We start from the raw sequence: 22,613 nt of genomic DNA on the forward strand, positions 1-22,613 counted from the left end.
TGTTCTGCCCAACACTTGTCTATTGTGCTTTATTTCAACAATTTGTAAAGTTTAATAATTCCATCTGAAGTTATTGAAATGTAGACGAGACATCAAGTAGTTCAATATTTATTGGAAAATACAAAAAAAACAATCACATGAAGTAAATAGAAAAAAATCAAGATTTTAAAAACTATTCTCAATTAAAAATACATCAAGTACAAGCATTTTGTAAGAATCTAAATAAATAGACTATTTATATACAAATTTTCCATTTACACATAATATAAACAAATCAGAAATAGTTTCACCAACACATAATATGTGTACATGTGAATGAATGAAAAATGTAGCTGGTTTTATCAGACATGGCGGAAAACATGCACCTGAAAAAATGGAAGTATGAGTAGCTGCAATATATTTATAACAGAATCATTTTCCTATATTAACTTAGTTTGTTTTGACATATAATATTTGTTTACATATCTTGTATTCCATTTTCTACCAAAGCAAACATGAATGCCCCGACACATGCAAAAACAAGTTACTAGCAAGATTTGAGAAATTTAAATGTAACATCATGATTTGACCAGATTAAACAAAAGCAGTGCAACTTAATGGTTTGCACTTAGTTCACACAATATCACAAATGAAATGAAGAACCTGATTAAAGTTTGCGCAACTATTGTCAACTTTTCTGTAGCAAATGCAGGAAGACACCTCATAATAAAAATATCCTGTGTTCACATGTTTGAACAAAATATTTATTATTTGGTTGTGGCAAGGGTTGTCAGGAGGTTGTGTTATCATGAGAAGGCCGTTGCCAGGGTTGTCAGGAGGTTGTTGCCATAAGATTGTTGTAATCAGGAGAAGGTTGTTGCCAGTAGAAGGCCAGGGTTGTTGAAATCAGGAGGATAGGTTGTTGCCAGGGTTGTCAGAATGTTGTTGCCAGGGTTGTTAGTAGAAGGTTGTTGTCATTGTTGTCAGAAACTTGCTTCCAGGTTTGTGAGGAGAAGGTTGTTCTGTCAGAGTTGTTGCCAGGGTTGTCAGAAGATTATTGCTAGAAAAAGGGTTGTCAAAAGGATGTGGCCAATTTTGTCAGAAGAAGGCTGTTGCCAGGGTTGTCAGATGGTTGTTGCCAGAAGGTTGTAGCCAGGAGAAGGTAGTTGCCATTGTTGTCAGGTTAGTGCCAGGGTTGTCAGGAGAAAGTTGTGGCCAGGGTTGTCATCGTTCTTTCCTTCAGAGGCAGTGTGATGTTGTCAAAATAATGGTGGAATCTGAAAGGTGATTTCTGCAATTAGCTTCTAGTGTCTCAACATCATTACATAACATATGCATGGTCATCACACAGTATATTAAATTGCTACAAGTGGACATTCTGCATGTGAGTGTTAGTGGTTTATCTTTTGAACAAGAAGTTGTTTGATTAGACACTACACAAGGGACGGAAAGTCAAATAGAAACTAAACACCACATGACAGGGAAGAAATTATTCTTCAAACAAAAGACTAGTAACATGTATATTAACTTTTGTTTTAGGATACTTGAATAATACATTTTCTGAATACTAATCAGCGATGCTCTATACCTCCTCTTTGTATTAGCTAGTTGTCTCCCCTGCTCGAGGCGGCACATGTCACGCAGTGCAGGCATGTAGTCAAGGTGAACCATCCTCCTCTGGGAGTGAGTTATAAGTGGGAGGTTGTCTATAGCATTGTCACTCGCCTGTCGGTACTCAGATGGAACGCTGGGTGGAAAAAACAACAATTTATAATATTATAGCATACTCTAAATTATTAAATGTATCTTTTTACATTAAGTATATATTTGCAAAGAATATTTTAACAAGAACCTGTTATTACATACAACTTTCTTAGTAACACAGCCTACAAAAAGTAGTTGGAAGAAAACACTATCAACTACGTGAAATATTACCAATCACACCTCCAAAGCTTATACATGAAGTTCCCTAAAATAACCTTACAGGTTATAACAATTTATATGTAATGCTTAAGAAATCAATAAATATATCTTCAAATATATTTAAATCTTGAAGTACATGTTTGCAATGGACATTAAATGAATACTAACCTGAATCTTGCCTGGTCGAGTGTGGTGAACTGGTCTCTCCCTCTCAACACAGGCAGATCAAAGTTGGCCCCAAAGCCCGGGTTCTGCTCCTCTATTCTGTCAACCGCTGTCTTCACCCCCTCCATCCCCTGGTACAGTTTACAGGCACTCCGTGTCTCTATCTCTGCACTATACCCTCTACAACTCTCCATGTCCAGCTCACAACCAGTCTCATACTTTGGCAGTTCACTCTCAACTCCTGCATAAATATTACCCGTTATTGGCCTACTGGCAAAGTTTTGAAGATTTCGCCCTATCTGCATTGATTCCTGAGACTCCATTACGTCTAAAGCTGACACTGTGTCATAAAACTTTGAAAACAATGAAAGACTTTTTGCTAAACACAAATGTTCTTCCTTTGTTGACCTAGGCATCACAGTACTTTTACGTGACTCGGTAGTGATTATTTCTACATCTTTAGAACAAATGTCACCAGCTTTATCCTTAAGTGCATCATTCGAGGCGTCACTGTCATAGAGATCACTGTTGAGAATGATCCTTTTCCGAGTGACCACAGGCTGGGCTTGCTGGGCGTGTTCCCGGGACGCTGTACAAGCAACACACGAGATCACCTGCACACTGAATGGCAGTAAGATGTGAAGGTTGTTGTAGAACACGTGGGATGATGTGAGCTGTTTCAGGCTTTCACAGACCTGTATCATTTTGGGGAGAGGCCTACTTGAGATTTGCTGAAATGAAAGGTCATATGTATTGATTTCTTGTATTACCCACCTTTTTAGATTTTAACGTAAACTGTAAATGTTAAATCAAACATTCTTAAAATTATAGAGATTACAAGTGTTTAATACTACTCATATCTGATTTGTTTAATTCTATATTGAAAACAACCGTTCCTCTTGAATCAAAATGATTCATAAAGCATTTGAAGTATTCTTCTTTTAGACAAGAAATGAATGATTATCACACCTGAATTCCCTGAGAAAATATCTCCTGATATCCCAAGTCAAGGCAATGGACTGGTGGACAGTTCTCTGTATTAACACTGTTTCCTGAGTCTTCAATTGAGGTAAGTTCTACATCGAAGTTTTTAGTAACAACTTTATTAAATCCATCCACAGAATTAGAATTATCTTCTTCAAGGAATCGTCTTCTTTTCTTAAGTGGTTTTAAGGTCACAAAGTCATCATCATCATCATCATTGACAGATTTGGAGTCTGAATTTGACATAACACTTTCTTGACTGCAAATATTACTATCTGAAGCCAGCCTTGATCTAGATTCACTAGAATCATTTTTGCTGACATTCCCCATGGGAAGAGGTTTTTTTATCACACAAGTTCCACCCCCTGATTTGATGATGAACTGTAGGTTGATGAGTGAGCGGCGGACATCACTGCCACACTGCTGGACTAGGCTGTTAACACTCGGGACATCCAGTCTCATACTCTCCACAAGGGCCAAAGTTTGCAGGAAAGAGGAAATGCTGGACTGAAATGTTACGTATTTGAACTTATGTTTAAAAAAGACCTTTACATAATATGTACATAGCTTTTTTATGCTTTTCTTAAAAAAAAAATCCAGTTCATTTAAATATTAAAGTATATACATTTAAAAAAAAAAATTAATTGAATATTATCCTGTTATCAAAATTATTCTCTTTTTTAACAAGCCCTGCTGCATAAAATTCAGAATTTTAGCCATTGTAAGGCATTTTTCCAACGCACTACTTTCAGGCATGTGCTAATTTTGATCGCTGATATATTCATATACATAACTGAATTACACATCCTGTTCTGAAATCACATTATTAAATTAATTCAATCATGTGAATGGATTGAAAATATACAATGTTAACTAGCACTTACAGCCGGTGGATGTTTCAGTGTCATCTGTTCAAACCGCCCATCAAAGGTAGAGGCAAACCCCGGGTCAGATGAAGTCAGGATGATGGGGATCTTAGTGGTGGACATGAATGTCAGAATGGCGGACAGGAACCCCCGGTCCTCTTCAAACGCTATGTCAACCTTTGTAAAGGTAGCAAATGAAAAACTGATAAATAATGATTAAGTGCGCTTCGCAACAATTGATTATTGATAAAAGTTTTAAGATGTTTCAGTCTTACACTGCTCGGTCAAGAAAACATCTTAATTGCCCTTAAATCTGCCTGTTGAAGCAGTCACCAAGTCCTATCAAGGGTACAGCCACTTGACATTAAGCAATAATGAGAATGTTTTGATTGATCATGTAAATGCAAATTAGTTTGCAAGTGTTTTTCATATAAAGTGATGCTTAATTACACCTTAGTCAGCTACTGGTGTGTTAGATTGCTATACTAGATAGATTAGGAATTTATCAACCTTAACTCACTGATATATTTACTTAGATCAAAGTGTTCTCAATTCTGTGTGAGTAGATTTTCAAATTCAAACATGTGCTTTTTCATAAGTCCACTTAGTTTAAGGATATTCCTAAATTTTCCAGGGTCTTCTTTCCCTACCTCATCAAAGAGAATGAGTGTTGTGCTTGAGAGGTTAAGGCTTCTTGCAGCACAGCTCTGGGAGCTGTTATCCTCTAAAGCTAACTGCAGTAGCTTGCTGCGTTCACTGTGGTGACGCTTTCTCTTTGGACTGCCATCTGTGAAACATTAGCTCAACATAAATAACGGAGGCAACATGTTTTCATCACCATATTTTCTTACTCAAATATATATAGCATACCACAATTTCATTATTTTCTTAACAGTTTCCTCAATTATATCATATATTTCTGAATACTACACATAACAGTTTCCTCAATTATATCACATATTTCTGAATACTACACATAACAGTTCAGGATTCTCTTAACATGCTTTGGGTTGTTAGTTGAAAATGTTGTATGATGCAGTGTTGTATAACCTTTGTCTGACTTGTTCCTCTTCCTCTTTTTGCCCTCCTTTTCTCCATCTTTTCTTGTTGGCTTGTCTTCTTTGCCTGCTGCCCCGCCACTGCCTATCAGCTGTGAGGGGAGTTTCTCCCCGGCCTTCTTGAACAGGTTGGTAAATGATGTTGGCATCTTGCCAGAGTTCTCCCCTTTCCCTTGTTGACTGTTACCACCAAGAGCTGACCACATCATTAACAAAAATCATTGAAATAAATCATACAAAATGAAATAAAAATTAAACTACTTTTTGACAGCATTAACTTCTTATTTTATTTTTCTTCTGATACAAGAAAATGGATTTTTTGGTGAGACAAAACCATAAGCCAACTAAGGGACTGGTATATGAAATAATTGACCTGTGATTTTTTGGGGGTTTGCCCTCTTGGTCTCCAGAGACTGGGTTGGCAGACCAGAATATTTAAAATGGCTCACCTGTGCTTTTCCTGGGTGTATGTGCCCTTTATGAAGACACCTAGTGTGATTGGGTTAGCAGACCAGGACACTTCATAAAATGGCTCACCTGTGTTTTTCCTCGGTGTGTGTGCCCATTATGAAGACACCTAGTGTGATTGGGTTAGCAGACAAGGACACTTCATAAAATGGCTCACCTGTGTTTTTCCTGGGTGTGTGTGCCCATTATAAAGACACCTAGTGTGATTGGGTTAGCAGACCAGGACACTTCATAAAATGGCCCACCTGTGTTTTTCCTGGGAGTGTGTGCCCCCTGGGCTGACACCTGGTGTGACTGGGTGGCCTCCTGGAGCTGACTCATGATCTGCTTCCCACTCCGACATGACGATGTGTTCACCTCATGCACCTGATGGAAGTATTCTATTTTAGACTTTTTGAGATGAAAATGAACTGAATTTTGAAAGCAATCACAGTGGCTCGGATTTTTTCACACAAGTGGGACTGGAATAGTAGCATTAACTATGAATCTTTCTACAGCATTCCACACACCTTAAAACCTTGTTCCAGTGCAAGGGCGTAGACAGTGCTGGTTTTTCCACACCCATGAGGTCCGGAGAGCAGCATGGTGTTGATCAGCGAATCATCATCCTCACTGTCATCACTGTCCAGGTCAAAGTCACTGTCATCATCCCAGCATTCATGTTCAACTGAAATTTGTGATAAATTTCCCTTATTGAAACATGTTCTACAAATATGTTTGACAAAAGGCAGAGCATCATTGACAGCAGGAGGATGTAGCAGAGTTCAACACAAACATTCGTCATTGAGCAACTTACTATGAAGACCAAGCTTATTTAGTCTGCTTCATGAGATAAAATACCAGATATAGCCAACAACCGACAGCTTTAACCGGAGTTTGTTTCTAGTCCATTTGACCAGTCAACAAAGCAATTATTGCAACTCAAGATCATTTGATGAAGTTGTTCCAGTTTATCCATTGGGCAATGCAACCATGTGCTTTTATTTATTGATAAAATCAAATTGTTTTATTGGTAAACTGATTGTTCAATTTACAATTTGAGACTGGTCAATTGTAAATATGACAAAAACAAAAACAAGATCCATATTAATTTTACTGGACTAGAGTGAAGTAGCAGAAACTATAAAATACCTTCTTTCTTTTTTTCCAGTTTGCCCCTGTTTTTCTTGAGGAGGAGTTTCCTAGCCTTGCGTGCCTCTCGGTCGAGGATGTGTTTCCACTCACACAGCCAATTCTTCAGCTTCTTGAGGGCGCCAGAGTTCCCCAGGATGTCCCCGCTCTTGGCCGGGCTGTACTTTTCCGTCCACAACAGGCTGCACTCTGACATTGTCAAAGGAGAAATGACAAATGCTTAAGTCTTTGTTCCAAATTAATTTAAAGAAAATTTGCCAACAAACTAAAATTTGTATTCAAGACAAAGAGTTTCAATGAGTTAAAAAAAAGGATTCCATCAATCATCATTCTTATAATGTCACTTTGACCCCTTGGTTATAAATGAATAGATCTGATAATTATCTTAAATTTCAGTGGTGATGTGAACAACATTTAAACACTTACTAAATTCTTTATCTACTTTCTCCCCTGTCTGTGAGTCCTGTTCTGCTACTTTAGGTTCCTTCTCATCTGTGGACCTTTTTTTGTGCAGTTTGAGTGCCTTTCCACCCCGGCCCCTTTTCCCAGCGCTATCCTCTTCATCTTCTATGACCACCATGTCTGTACACCCAGACAGGAGTCCTGACATGTCCGTCTTCAGCATTGACTCTACAAATTCCATTTGTTTATCAATGATTATTTCTATTACTAAGAATGTTATTTATTCTATTTTAAAGATGATATGTAGTGACCAACCCTTAATATCACTCGTACATGTATTGCAATCAGACATACAAAATGAATACAAACTCCCAACATACATGTACATGTTTTTTTTGTAGCTCTTCACTTACATTTCAATTTATAAACTTCGGCAATCAAAACCAGGCTTTAGCATAAATGCCATCGAAATAAGACTTTTGTATAAAAAAGCCCTATTAAATTCTTATGCAAAAGCTTGGCATAAAGCCTTGCTTTACTTAAAATTCAGAAAATGAGCATAAACAGGGCAGGGCTTTTTGGCTTGCGTTATTATCAACCAATTACCAACTCCTCATATTAATATAAGTTTGCTGAAGTACAATGAAACCAGTTAGCAGGAGTTTGCCAGGAATGCAACATGGAATTGACTTCATGTGTTTGCTTGTTCATAATTGTCATTTTCATCTTACAAGTGGAGTCAGTAAATTCCTTACCAGATTTCACCGGTGGTTTTTCCGTTTCAGTTTTCATTTCCTTGAGTGCTTTATAGAAAGCCTTCACCGGGAATGATGGATTATAGCTGCTGATTTCTGCTAAACAAGCTTCAATGTGACTGGCTTCCAGAGCAGGGTGACTCTTGTAGTCCTGTATGGAAAATAGTACTGTGTGACTACGTGCTTCGCTGAAACTTATCTGCATACAGACTCACGCAAACTAATCTGAAACACCCAATAACTTTAATTTTCTATAATTAAAGTTGTAATAAATTGACTGATGTGTTTCTTTAACTTAAAAAATGTCTTCAGACCTCAAACTATTTGATTGACATTGAGTGACAAAGTCTTCATGTTATGAAAAACAAACCTTGGTCATCTCCCTTATGGCGTTTGAAGGCATGTCCAGTTTACAGATGAGGTTCCCAGTGAAGTTAGACACAGGGTAGATAATGTTTGGTAGAATGTGGCAACGAAAAGCTAGCTCTGCATGACCCAATTGCCAGACATCTAGTTCACCAGGTTGAACGGCGCCATTTGGAATCTGAAAATACACATGTACGTTCAACTTTTATGTAAATGCATGATGTCAGTCTTGGTATTAAAGACGATGCAAAGAAATACTACACTTGTACCAACTTGTAAATACAAAATATAACTACATAATTCGAGTCTATATATGTCATTAAACATGAATTTTTACAACAAGCACATATTCCTCACCTGAAGTACATGTGACACAGTAGGCAAGGGCGGGTAATCCAAGGCTGCGCGTGATGCCAAGTGTACCACTGTCTGTTTACGTAGCTCCTCTGGAACCCCACTACTCAAAAATGCTTGACGCTGCCGTGCCTGCTCCGGATCAAGGGGAGGCTTTTTTGGAGACGCTGCTGCTGCCTTGTTTTTACCCAACAGGAACATTGGGGCCAACTTGCCACCTGAAAGAAATTCATACAAAAATAATGCTAACAACAATCAAGTTAAAAATACAATATAGTAAAGCTGTGTTGAAAATTGACAGAATTTTCCCCCCAAAGTATTGTTTTCTGCTGAGGTTGTTCAAACTAAGACAATATCTACCATTTTAGTACTGAGTAGTAAGAACCCCAAAGTGAGAAATTTGGAAACATTTGCATTGACCAGATAAATTAGCATCTAATCGAAGTGTAGGGCACCACACATGCTGTTTGTTACATTTTTTTTAATGGCGTCAGGGCTCTTAGAATTTTGAATATAGCAACAAATGCTTAATACTGTGAATTGACCATAGCTTATTTCAAACAAACCAAAGCACACTTTAAGATCCCTGGTTGGAAGATTTTTTCAAAAAAGATAAAGGCTGGATGTTATTTTATCTGAAACATATTTAAACTACAAACTTTGTTAAGCTTCTTTTAGGAGATTGTTAAATATCGGTCAAATTTTGGTGGAAATATATACTTTTTGGGACTGCCAATCCCAGTTTTTTTACAGTCAAGAAGCAGTGATCATTAAATATTAACAACTATTTTTTAATTCTATAAGAAAAGACCTACCCGGTTTCTTTATTGGAGTTTTGCCCTTATTTGGTGTCAATAGTTTCTTTTTACTAGGAGTATCTTCATTCAATGTTTTTAATTTGCCCTTTTTTAAAGTTTCATCTTCATCAGCAACCTCTATCTTTTTCATCTTCTTTTTATCCCTTTTCTTCTTGATTGGCATGATCACACTAGCCTCGTCATCACCATCATCATCTGACGATATAATAATGTTTTCTAATGACACCTCTTCCATAGAAGCCATCGTTCTCCCTACAAGTCTAGAACTTCTGCGATTTCCTATCGAGTCTTCAGAGGAATTAGAGTCTGATCTTTCTTTGGCATGCTTGCTTCTCTTCTTCTTGAGGACTTTGGGCTTCTTCGGTACCAGTGTATCTGAGATGGTCATCACCTTGAACTTTTTAGGCCCCTTTTTGGCTCTCTGAAGAATGGCCTGGGCTGCAGTCTGTAAAGTTAACCAGGTCATACATATACAATCAAAGAAACGTTAAACCTAGGCAATACATTAAGCAGGAGTAACCCAGGTTACATAACAATTTCGCTTAATTTATACCCAAAGATTGATTTTTGTGGTAAATTTGAGTCTCCCGATACAAAAGGAAATCACAAGGTTGAATCTGGTAAACACATGCAGAGCTTCTAATGTTCAAGTGACTTCGTCTGTAACTAACCTTGTGTTTCTTCAGCTGTTTCCTCAGAGCCTCCCTGTCCTCACTGCTACTACTTTTAGGACACCTACCAACAACAACCAGATATTTGTGTTCCTGCATAATATCTACATTGCTTTTACTACAAATATATAAGAAATAATTTCGAAGAAAAACACAATTTATATTTTTCATTCTCTATGTTAAGTTCAAATACACCATTTAATATTTTCAATTCAATGTTAAGTTATGATACTGATTGTACCGTTTGAGTTTGATCTTGATGGGTGTTTTTCTGTCAGCGTCCATCTGGAATGCCTCAACCTTGTACCTCTTCCTCAGACTTTTCCGTCGCTCCTCTCCCTCTGTTGACTGCTCCTCCTCCCGGTCTACTTCGCTCACCTTCCTTTTACTCCCCTTTCTTCGCTTCTCCTTGGGTGTTTCAAATACATCACTCTCTGTTACATTTGTGTCAACCTGCTCATTTTTAACAGCTGGCTCCTCATGATTTTCTTGAGGTTTGATCTTGCTGTCTTTCTTCTTCCTGCCTTTTTTCTTAGGTTTTTCTTCATCTAGTTTGACTTCTTGTATTTTGTTTGTTGGTTCAGGTTTTTGAACTACTGATTTAGAAACAGCAAGACTAAGGCCCTCTTTTCCAAATCTTAATCTAGCCTGTGTTTTCTTGCTTTCTGTGACTTCTATAATATGAGCATTTGTTGGCTTTACTTCTGTAGTTTCTGTCATACTTATATCTACCATCTTGCTTTTATCCTTAACCTTGTGCTGACTGTCTCCATCACAGTTTATTTCTCTTTTATCAAATTCACCATTTAATTTTGTTTCCAATTTGTCTTTACCTTTTTTAGATTGTTCTAGTTTGTCAATTTTGTCTTTCACCACCTTGCTGCCTTTTTTCTTTGTTCTATTTGGGGTGGAGGTCATTAAGGAGAAAAAGCCTTTGAAGTCCTCAGCTTTGGCTATATTTTCAGTTTTTACACAATTAGCATCTCCCTCGGGTCTTAAAGGGCTAGTGCTTTCAACAATGGCTATTTTGTCTGTGTTACCACAATCATCAACATCCATTCCATTATCCTCATTTAAGTTGCCATTGTTTTCAAGTTTCTCTAAGTATTCAGTGTATGACATTTCATTTGGATGACTTTCTTCATTCTCATACTTATCTTTTGTTTCAGTCATTTCCTCTTCTACTGTTGCTGACTTGCAATTAGTTTCATAAGCTGTTGATTTATTAATATCATCTGTATCCTTATCTTCAATACTTGTTAAATCTTTGCCTTTACTTGCTGATTTTTTAGTCGACTTGTCTTTGCTGTGTTTATGAACTTTATTCTTATTGCTAAGTTTGTGTTTGTGTAACTTCCTTGTCTTTGAAGAAATTTCTTCATTATTTGCATCTTTTGTTGTAGTCGTATGTAATTTTTCACTTGTTTTATTACACTCACTCTTCTGTTCTGGATCTTGAGCAGGCTCGATATCATCATTACCCTCCTTTGGACTTGTTCCATCTACATAATCAGTACAACTTATTTCATGAGTTTCACTAACTGCATCAAACGCAGATTTGGACTTGTGTTTATGTTTCTTTTTGTGTTTATGTTTCTTTTTGGACATTTTTTCAGCATCACTTTGTATCTCTTTCAACAAGTTCATCATGTCTTCAACCTTTAAATTATTCTTCTTTAAACCCATCTTTTCATCTGTATCTTTTGCAAAACATTTCTTCATGTCACTCTCTGCTTTGTTTCTATTGACTTCAGAATGTTTAAATGCTCTTCCTGTGGTGCAATCATTTTCCAATGGTTCATCTTTAACACTTCCACTTTTCTTTCTTTTCTTTTTACTTTTATGCTGACTTACCATGTTATCTGTAACTTCAGCTGGCACACAAACCAGCTCATCAGTTATGTTTACCAATTCTACCCTGGACTCATTAACATTATCAGCATCATGTATGGCTGGAGTGCTACAACTGGAGTCAGACAGCAGTATGATAGAGTCATCCTTTATAGACTCTTCTTTTTCTTTCTTTTTACTTTTATTCTTCTTATTTTTCTTGGAAACTTTTTCAGTTTCTCCCTCTAATATTTTGTTCTTATGTTTATCTTTAGGCTTTCTACGAGCTTTTTCCTTTACCAATCCATCAGTATCACCAGTTCCTAACAAATGCTGATTTTCTTTATCAACAACAGGAGCCCCATTGTCTTCTACAGACTGATTGACCTCAATTTCTTCCTCTTCAACGCCATCACTTGGTTTGTCAGGCATACTCTTGCTGAAGAACTGGAACAAGCTCTTCTGCTTATGGCCAATATTTTTATCTGGAGTTTTAAAGAAGTCTGAAATTTTCCTTGCTTTACTTCCATCATCCTCTGCCGTCTTCTTTTTAGCTTTAGGTGTGGTCTGAAATGCATGGATAAAATAGCAGTCAACTGTTCTTATCTAAAAAGGAGGTTATGTTTAAACTGTTTCGTAATATGAATCTAAATGCTGAAAAGTTGTATAGAACCTTTTATTCAGATTTTTTGTTAATTAGAAAGAAAAAAGTAAAATAACACTGATCAGTTAAAATTTAGATAACAAATTAAAAAGATGCTAAATGACAGAATACCAAAGTATTTTCACAGGTCATGAAGTGCATGTTTTTCTAAAATTATGCAGTCTCAGCCTTGCAACATTTATATATTTCATTTCTGTGTTATAACTTTAAGTAAACTGTTACTACACGTGTACAATGACTATGAAAGGCAACATATAAGTGTTATAACAGAATACTACTATTATAATAATAATAATATTAGCTGAATACTAATGCTATTCGTACTGACCTTTGTATTTTCAGCAGTCTCCATTCTCTTAACATCTGTCCTGAAAAACATAAAATAACCTGTACATGTATTTTACACAGAACATATTTTTTATTACTGGTTACTCACATGTGACTGTTCAATTACAAGTACAAACAATGTCAATTTGTTAACCAGTTTATTGGACAAATCAAGGGCTATAACTAACAAGAGCTGTCACAGAGACAACGCGCTCGAATATTCCGCCGCTTTTCAGTGTAAGGATTGAAAAGTTTTGGCCATACATGCATGGATCACTGTTAGATTAGATTTCAATGCAATTCATGATGTGCTGAGATAGTAACATAAATGTGGTTACATGCAAAATTTCAACCAGATTTTTTAAGTCTAATGATAAAGGGCAATTATTTGCAAAATACAGTTATATATCTTGGTTATTCAATTACGTTGAGTGGTTGAATACCATTCTATAAAGTATCAAATCAATACATCGAGTAGTTGCTTAGAAATTAACCTATGTGTGCTTACACGCAAAACCTTAACCAGAATTTCTAAGTCGAATAATAAAGGGCAATTATTTGCATTAAATGCAAAGTAGATTATCTAACTTGGTTAATAAATTAGGTTGGATGGTTGAGTACTATTGTATCAAGTCTCAATGCAATACCACAAGTAGTTGCAGAGATATTAACCTATGTGTACTTGCACGCAAAACCTTAACCAGAATTTCTAAGTCGAATAATATTAAATAAAGGCCTATAATTTGCATTAAATGCAAACTAGAGTTATCTAACTTGGTTTATTTAGTAGGTTGGATGGTTCAGTACTATTGTATCAAGTCTCAATGCAATAGCTCAAGTAGTTGCTGAAATATTAACCTATGAGTGCTTGCACGCAAAACCTTAACCAGAATTTATAAGTCAAATAATAAAGGCCTATTATTGGCATTAAATGCAAAGTAGAGTTATCAAACTTGGTTAATTAAGTAGGTTGGATGGTTGAGTACCATTGTATAAAGTCTCAATGCAATACCTCAAGTTGTTGCTGAGATATTAACCTATGTGTGATTGCACGCAAAACCTTAACCAAGGGGTGACGGCGACGCCGACGCTTGGGTGAGTAGAATAGCTCTCCATATTTTTCGAAAAGCTAAAAATGCTTGTTTAATGTGAAAATTTACATGTAAAACATTCAAAATTTTGGTACGAGATTGAGATTTGAAACAAAAACACAAAGTTTAAATCTGTAAATTAAGTTTTATTTGAGGTATATTAAGTTTTATTTGAGGTAAATTAAGTTTTATTTGAGAAAATAATTTGTATGTTAGCACTTGCATATAAAGTAACATATTATCATGTAAAAACATATTTTAAATTACATGCTTATAAATCCAGGTCATCAATTCATTGTTATCTATTGTTATGTAACATGTTTATATGTTTGTTAATCATGTGGTAAAATAGCTCAGTGTTTTTTCACCTATCATACTTGTATCTGGTACTAAAAAAACTGCACCTAGGTATTTCTTATGCATGCCGCTTCTCCTAAATTAGATCCATTTGAATATGAAGTTTAAAGTAAATACCACTAAGACATTTCATGTTATGTTCCAGACAAAATATCAGTATCAAGATTAAGTGTGAGAATTAAAAAAACTGCAGCCAGAATCCAGGTTCCTGTGCACGGCACTTCCCCTTAATGAGATCTTTCTGTTTATGAAATATGAAGTCAATTCCTCAATTGTTATGCTTCGGACAAGATTGCCTAGATGCACACACTACCATTACTTTATCCCCTTGACCTTTTCAATGGGAGATAGTAAGGGTGATCAACATATTCTTATTAATGCAAACTTTTCAGTAATGATCCAATATTTAGTCAAACTACTTTAAATTCCTGTAAGGCATTTTCATTACGATGGTAAGCATAGAGTCCATATAAAAAGCCGCTTGAAAGTCTTTGACAATTTTGTTCTGGCAACTCTGCGGGTCCATATTCCATTTCTTGTTTTCCTAGCCAAGAATGACAGATCCCTGCCGTAAGTTTATAGAGGGGAGAGATATCAGGCACCTGCTAGGTATTTCAAAAACGGCAATGCTTTGTTGACAGATTAGTCTGAATTTTTGTGTAATAAGGTATTGGCTCAAATATTTATTTGTAACTTTTGTGTTTTTGTTTAACAATGCAGTGTTAAATACTGTGGAGTTACAGTTGGAGTATATATTTTACATTGGTATGAAACAGTCGAATTGTGGCGTTTAGGGAACAAAATGAAAATCCAAATGATAAAAAAGTTCCCCAAACATGCATTATTGTGGCTAGGAACCATTTAGTCTAAAATAATAGACGTGTTATACGGGATTCTTCCAATCCCTAACGTCTAAACGGGAATGTGCAAAAAACGGGGGTGTTTTGAAAATATTGAAATTGTTTTAAGTGAAGTATTTTATGGTTGAAATTGATCATAAAGAGTTATATTCATATTTTACCATGTAAGTGAGATGTAATTTTGCACTAAACAAGCATTTAATGCATTAAAACAAGTTGTTTACCTTTCCAATAAAACGAAAGTTGACTGACACAGAAAACAATTATGCGAAGGGGAACAACTCGATACAATCGTAATAACTCGGCCTCCTCCGACAAAGCTTCGAGATAGACCTCGTTATACAATCGTAACAACTCGGCCATGGCCGAAATGTTCCGAGCGATTTAAAACTGTGCCCTGAAGCCTTGCAGGTGCCCTTCATGTATATATCGTTATGTTTTGACAGAATGAAATGAAAAAAAGCCGTCAAACTCATAATTATAAGTTGGATATTTATTTTTTGTGTACGGAACTAATATAAAATAACATAATCTGGTAATATTTCTTGTTTTTATGATATTTTATAGACTCTATATGCTTTAACCCGGAATCCTGATCGGAACAACTACCCACTTTTGATACTAAACAATTTGTACGTGAAGGATTTGCCATATCAAAAATCTAAAAAAAAATCCGCCAACGTACAATTATTTGGACTAGGAACCATTTAGCCATGTTTTCGAAGCAATGAACCATTTCGAGCAAAGCTGCCATCGGAAGCACAACTTATATCTAAACAAATATCTAAACCTACTGTCGGTCACCACCTGCTGGCAGGTTTCATTGTTGGTTAACCTGTAAACTTGGTAGTTAAAATGAGAGATCATCACGTTCACTGATTAATATTAAATTTGTTTCGAAAACAGGCGATCTTTGCTAAGGGTCATTTATAGACATAACATAGACAAACGTCTGACTTACATATTTATCTAGTATGGAGGTTAGTTTTCTTCTACACTAAACATTTTGACTTTGTTTTCTTTCTTCAACTTGGCGGGAGGAATTGAAAATAAACTTCCGGTTTGCCATCACTCGTAACCTGCGGCTTCGTACTGAAGTTAAAGGTTACATTATACTAAGTTGTGTGCGTAATTCTCATCCTCGACATAATTTGGGAATTGTATTATTGGTCATCAGATTTATATTTAGTGTTTATACACGTGAATGCAAGAGTAATGGAGGCTATTATACCAAATTCATAATTGATTTGGAAGTTACAGAAAGAAAATACTTATCCGGACTTCAGGTTTAGGCCATTCACCCTGATTTGTTGAAACACTAAATTTATATACGTTGATTTAAAGACTCCCATATAAGATTCAACACGATTAATATAATCGTTTTAATATGCGAGAAAGATGAATACATGTCGAACACAATGGTTCTTATTAAGGATATAATCTTATTATCAGTAATTAATATTTTCCATTATTTAGTAAGAAGTTAAAGGTTTATCAGTCAAAATTGATGTTTCTTATACATGTGTATGTATTGATTTTAAATAAGAGTGTCACTTTAAACAGATAGCGTGATTCCATGACAAGAATCAAGACGCATGCTGGTCACCACATTGTTATCACTTTGCGTCAACTCATGAATTTAAAGACGGGGAGAAAAAAGTACTAGCTTAGACTTTTAACCCAAATCCTTGCGATGATAAATGAAATATTGCTTAAACAAAGTCAATAATTAAATTGCCCTTGTAGAAAAGCCAGAAAGACGACAGACAGACAGAGAGACCGTGAGACAGAAGTTTACTTGACTCGGTCAGTAACTGGTGGTTCCTACAACGTCTGTGAGGTTAAGAAACATTGAAATGGTATGCCTGAAGAAAATCCTGGGGAGTCATTTGTTTTCGGGCAAATCGTAAACATGTCAATTTCCTCCCTTTCTGTCTGTTGTGAGATAGCTCTCATCAAAATGCTAAAGATTACCGTAGTCCAGAACAGCAGCGTCATTGGGAAATATTTAGATAATCAATCGCTTAAAAATCAAATTCACATCAAACATTTTCATATAAGTCTCTTGAGTCTTCATTTGGGTATCTGGAATTAGAACACACCTTTAGGTTTATATATCGAACTGAGATATTCAAAACATTATAAACACATTGATCGCGCTCCGTGGTAAATACAAATCCCTTTACAAATATAAATCCATATATCCGCGCTTTATCAATCGGACTGTATATTTTTTAAACTATCTGATTTAAAATTGTCGGCGTTGAATGATCGAAATAATAAGATAATGTGAATACCTTAAGCTGATGAATTGTTTGAAATTGGGATTGATATAAGTATCAAATAACAATGAATGTGTCAGATATTAATACAAAAGTCAGTGGTCGAGTCGACAGCGCATTACCACCAATAGACGGTCAATATTCCGCGAACAATTTAAGACAAAACAGGATATGTGGAATTAATGCGTTTTCTTCATCGAACATGGTGAGCCAAAATAACCGGGGCACCAGCTCCAAAAGCTTGATATATCGGAGCATCCCGCCCAAGCCTCACACTTTCACACTCTCAGACATGATTGGGGAATCGCTCCCGCAACAGAAAGGAGTGACCAGCAAGAAACTGGGCATGTCAGGCAGCTCGTCGTCGGAATTCGCTAAACGATTTCTATCGCGACCGATGGCGCAACCCAAAGTAGTGGAATTTAATGTAGGAAAAATGAGTGTGCATAAACGCCGACGAGGAATAAATGGATTTTTCCCGCCTGTGAAATTAAGGATGGCTTCGTCGGCAACCATGGCAAAGTCTCCCACCCATAGCGCTGTATCGTCGGAGATAGGACAATATGTGCACCAACAACTGCATGGCGTAGGCATTTTTGCTTGTTATTTATTAGTGAAAATAATTTCATTTTTATATTTTCTTATTATTGATTTTCCTAAAGATAATCCAATTTGTTTGTATCTTTTACAGGAGACATATTCTGATTTCCTTGGTTGTGTAATGTTACGCTGCATGTGTTTAACGTACAATGAACCTTTCCCTTCTTTTCCGTTAACGTGGATACTATCTTAGTGGCGAGAGCCTTGTTAAAGTCAACAACGTCGTTAATGGCATCGCTGTTAGCTTTATAAGATGTTTTATTTCATGATGTCCTGATATATCAAAATAAAACATGTACAGTTGTCTCAATTGTGAGTACCACAGAAGTGTGTGCCTGGAACTTCGAGGGTAGTGAAAGTTTTAAGCGTTAACAACAATGACGTTAAATACGTTGTGAACAGGCCACCCATCGCTAAAATACTGTTGTATATAACACTTCCATTGGTAAAAGATCGCATAAAACACAAACTGAAAGACATGGAATGGGTGCCATAATTTTGTACGGATTTGAAACATCCTACTAACCTTCTTGTAGGTACTATATGTCAGACGTATTTTTATTTATTTACGAACCAAGTTGTTCTAACCATATTTGTTGTTTGTATGGTTATTGTTAATGCATGTACATGTAATTGGAATTAACTATTTACACCTATAGTAAAACTGAAGTATAGTCTAGTACATAATGTTCAAATCTATAGTAATCCCTCGAATCATGGCCTTGCGCCTGCTTGTAAATTGGATTTGATTGTATAAAACAGATCAGGTAATCGGATAAAATATAAATACACCTTGAATAACACAATACAATTTTAGTTATGAAAACTGCTGAATTATTGATTTCACTCAAGGGATGCCTAAGTTTACATGATACATATTGTATGTATGTGTGTGTGCGTGCGTCCGTGATTGCGTCCGTGCGCGCGCGTGTGTGCGTGTGCTGGACAAATACGTATTAAAATTAAATAACATAACATAAGTTTTATAAGCATTATTGTTGTGACAAGATCATAGCCATACAAAGATAACATACAATGAAATACAGTGGTACAAGTACACAAGAACACAAACTTTTGCACGGAAGAAGAGTAAACATTTAATTTCCATTTCTGTTGCAAAATGAAAAATATAACAACTTTGATAAATTTAGTAGCGATAATTTTGGCGATTTCGTAATCGTAAGGTTTTAAATATTAAATAGTTATTGATTTACAATAACGCTAATATTGATTGTCTCGTGTCTGTATTATGAGCCTTTCGAACATATCTTAATGCCATGTCTGGTATTATATCATCTCGATGCATTGTTCGTTCCGGTGTATACGCTGTACACGAACAAAAGACTATTGAACAAGATGTAATTAAATTTAATTGGCTTTTGTGGCGATCGTATGATGATATACTATGTACTGTGAGTGTGGGTCTTATATCTGTAGCTGTTAAACAAAAACAATGAAATTACCTTAGATTGACAAGTCTGATAAACCTCTGTTATACCAGTATAATGTATCATAGAACAGAAATAAAAAAAGTAAGTCGTATACCACCAATTTAAGTGACACGAGCATGTTGGCGGCAACGCTTTCAAGATGTGTTAAATATAGTGATTTTCTTTATTTTCACAATCCATCTCTTTTCACATCATACTTAACAGAATCAAATGGGTACTGTTTATGCTGTTATTCAGGAGATATCAAAGACGAATTCCATTACATATGTATTTGTTTATGCTTTGTTGATCTTATCATGTTTGAATATATGTTAAACGGTATCGGTTCACTCATTCATCAGTGTACAAGTTCAAATTCAACGGAACTAAATTGACGAGAAATTATAAAATTGTATTAGCTTCAACTAACTTATCATATTGTACGGAGGAATTAAAATGAAAAAAGAAACGCACACAAAAAAACTGTCAGATACTTCGTATATCGAAGCATAAAATTAACAAATTTAACAGCCTTACTTACTCTTGTCGGAATAATGAGGTATTTTAAATGTTTAATAAAGACAAGAAGCACGTGTATAGGAACTCCTTATGACGGACTTAGTATTATCAAGCTCAATTAAGTACTTTTAAATGATAATTGACATTGATGTACAGTTTTCGAATAATATTGGTTTATGCTAGCTGACTGTAAAACATTGTTTGCCTTCCATTATTCTACCACAGTTATTTGTATATCAACATTTTTATCTCGTTCACATGATTTCAAAATACGGAAGACAAGACAAACATTGAACAATGCGAGAAAAGAGCAAATGACAATATTAGTGGATTCTCTAAATAATGTTAATGGGGGTTCGCAAGAGGTTATTTAAGTAATAAACATGTTAACATTGACATGTATTGATCTCTGAATTGATATACGAGTTTATCTTCTGGGCCACGGGATTTCAAATTGTCAATAGTTTTTACAAGATAATTTAAATATCACGACGTATCCTAATCACATCCTTATCCAAGTGTATAGCCATAGTCAGTCGATGTAGGAATATAATGGCACGAAGGGTTCTAACTTTGTTATTATGATTCAAAAAAACAGAAATTAAAAAGAAACGCACAAAAACAAACTTTCCAAATCCGGTGTAAATAGTACCAGGTCGACATTGTGCGTTTTTTTTTTAATTGATCATAATTAATTACAGCTCTACTCAACAATCTGATAGGTGTACTTGTTTGCTTGAAAGCTTAGACGAAAAAATGCACAATCATGCGAATTAAAGAAATTGATTGCTTTTTGACGATGAAATAATGAAAACCGAAAAACGTGGCAGGCGTCTTGTCTGTTCGATTAACAGTTCAAGGGCACAACTCAATAAGTAATTTAGACTTTGTGATGCGTTTGGTAACTGTACGATAAAAATGATATACAACAAGAACGACACTTTGGGAAAAGATGAGCTTAAAATCTTCACGTTAATTGATCCGCTCTCGCATCAGGAATGTCTTTTCACACATGAAATTTAAGTTTCATATTCTGTAATTCCAGCCGACAGTTCACGCCATGTCAGCACCTCTGATGCCGACAGGATCGAACACGGCGACAACGACGACAAACGGCACAATGCAACTAGCGCCGACATCATTTTCCGAAGTCCGCCCAAAGTCTGCGTCACGTTCTATCTCGCGAGCGTCTCGCACGTCACGTCACTCCGTCCGGAAAACGCCGGAGTCGGTTCGGACGGCGCCGCCACTGGATACTGGCATTGTTTACCCAGAAACTTTCGAATTTGAGGATATAAACCACCTGCCTAATCAGAAAACGCAGGTTTTACCTCCAAGGAACTTACCCTGGGTGTTTAGGTACAAAGTGAAGAGAAATATGAACGAACTATCAAAGATCATGGCAAATAAAAACCCTCAACTCGTAGATGTTTGAAGAGATTTCAGAAACAAATTATTTCGATATATTAATCTGAGGGTGTCAAATCCAGCATTGAATTTGGATTTGTTATGTTTGATTTCACACGTGGACTTTGTGCCGTTTTAAAAGAACGCAGTGCAAACATTAATGAACTATTTATTTGCACATTCAGTCTGCGTGTGGACGCAGATTGTGATTACTTGTGAATATATTAAAGTCTCATTTATTCATATTAGTGTGATTGTGCAGCATTTGTTACAAGTACATTCCCACATACCGGTATTGTGTAAATGTGATTACTCGCTATTCATGTGGTAGCTCAGATTTTATTAAAGTCAGACAGAGTGTTTTGGCTGCATGTTAACATATCTGAAACACAACGCTTATGGAACACAGTTGCATTTCGTATCTCCAAGAACGACGAGTATACATAATAGGATTGCTCTAAATTGGAATCTGTTTATTGGTTTTATTTGAAAGCGTAATTCTAGTACTATATTTCAGTTTTAAATTATTCTGTACAAATGATTGACCACTAAATAGTAAAAATATGATTTATACGTTCGTTAAATTGCCTCAGCTAAAATCAATCATATCCTGTAAATAATAGAACAAGGTCAAATACGTGTATAGATTAAAAGCATAGAATAAAACATTTTAAACCTGATTTTAGTACAGATCAATATACAGCCAGAGTCTCAAGTATTGTCACCATTAATCAGCGTCAACACTCCAGTCATACACTGGACCAACCAACGGCTTTGAGTGCGCTACAAGTGTTTGCAAGGTCCTCGGGAAGTTTTAAATATTGAAATTTAATGCATTTATCCATGGCGCTTGTAACATAAGAATCAACATTATGAGAATTTTAATAAACCAAAAGTCTACATAACTCTACATTTATGTATTTAAAGGTTTCATTGCCGTCATTTAAAGAGCATGTATCAGACGTGTGCAGTGCATATTTTGGCAAACAAAGTATCTACATTCTCATGACCTGACAGTGTGCTGATATAAAAGGTAATTAAACTTGATAAGCCCAGGTGTCCACAACATAGCGACAATGTCAACCATACCCACACCGACATACAATAGACTGGTACAGGTAATACTTGGCACCCAGCAAGCCCTTTTGTGCCATCCAAACCTCATCTGTCTTCCAATTATCTCATATTTGAAACTCAATACTTCTAAACTTGAGACTACTAGCTCCTGAGCAGCACAGACAAAATATTGGCACTCTGTCAAACAAGATTGGTAAACAGAAATTCAACTTTATTCAATAATGAATAT

General features: G+C 35.9%; 2 protein-coding genes across 2 annotated transcripts; one reads left to right on the forward strand and one right to left on the reverse strand.

The window, feature by feature from the left end:
* Nucleotides 1–105: 105 nt before the first annotated feature.
* On the reverse strand, nt 106–16,134 carry LOC128224939 (ATPase family AAA domain-containing protein 5-like). Its single transcript, XM_052935050.1, has 19 exons — nt 16,031–16,134; nt 12,763–12,802; nt 10,182–12,337; nt 9,941–10,004; nt 9,267–9,714; nt 8,455–8,669; nt 8,102–8,275; nt 7,732–7,882; nt 7,001–7,204; nt 6,575–6,763; nt 5,953–6,110; nt 5,689–5,809; nt 4,968–5,171; nt 4,568–4,704; nt 3,936–4,094; nt 3,037–3,558; nt 2,071–2,798; nt 1,568–1,726; nt 106–1,256 (listed from the first exon to the last, which is right to left on the reverse strand). Coding segments are annotated over exons 1-19 (5,910 nt in total). The 5' UTR covers nt 16,033–16,134; the 3' UTR covers nt 106–1,177.
* A 1,036-nt stretch (nt 16,135–17,170) lies between these two features.
* Nucleotides 17,171–22,183, forward strand: LOC128220130 (uncharacterized). Its single transcript, XM_052928400.1, has 2 exons — nt 17,171–17,937; nt 20,946–22,183. Exons 1-2 carry the CDS (start codon nt 17,419–17,421, stop codon nt 21,333–21,335), a joined length of 909 nt encoding a protein of 302 aa, XP_052784360.1. The 5' UTR covers nt 17,171–17,418; the 3' UTR covers nt 21,336–22,183.
* The last annotated feature ends 430 nt before the right edge of the window (nt 22,184–22,613 follow it).

The sequence above is a fragment of the Mya arenaria genome, chromosome 2 (assembly GCF_026914265.1).
Source record: "Mya arenaria isolate MELC-2E11 chromosome 2, ASM2691426v1".
Taxonomy (NCBI): Eukaryota; Metazoa; Mollusca; class Bivalvia; order Myida; family Myidae; genus Mya; species Mya arenaria.

What these genes read in the sequence shown, in the direction of transcription:
- LOC128220130 (XM_052928400.1), top strand. Translation starts at nt 17,419, where the DNA reads ATGAATGTGTCAGATATTAATACAAAAGTCAGTGGTCGAGTCGACAGC. An exon ending in TGCACCAACAACTGCATGGC is followed by an intron (nt 17,938 to 20,945) that starts GTAGGCATTTTT and finishes CTGTAATTCCAG; the next exon opens with CCGACAGTTCACGCCATGTC.
- LOC128224939 (XM_052935050.1), bottom strand. An exon ending in AAAACCACCGGTGAAATCTG is followed by an intron (nt 7,205 to 7,731) that starts GTAAGGAATTTA and finishes TGGAATTTGTAG; the next exon opens with AGTCAATGCTGAAGACGGAC. An exon ending in ACTGGAAAAAAAGAAAGAAG is followed by an intron (nt 6,111 to 6,574) that starts GTATTTTATAGT and finishes CACAAATTTCAG; the next exon opens with TTGAACATGAATGCTGGGAT.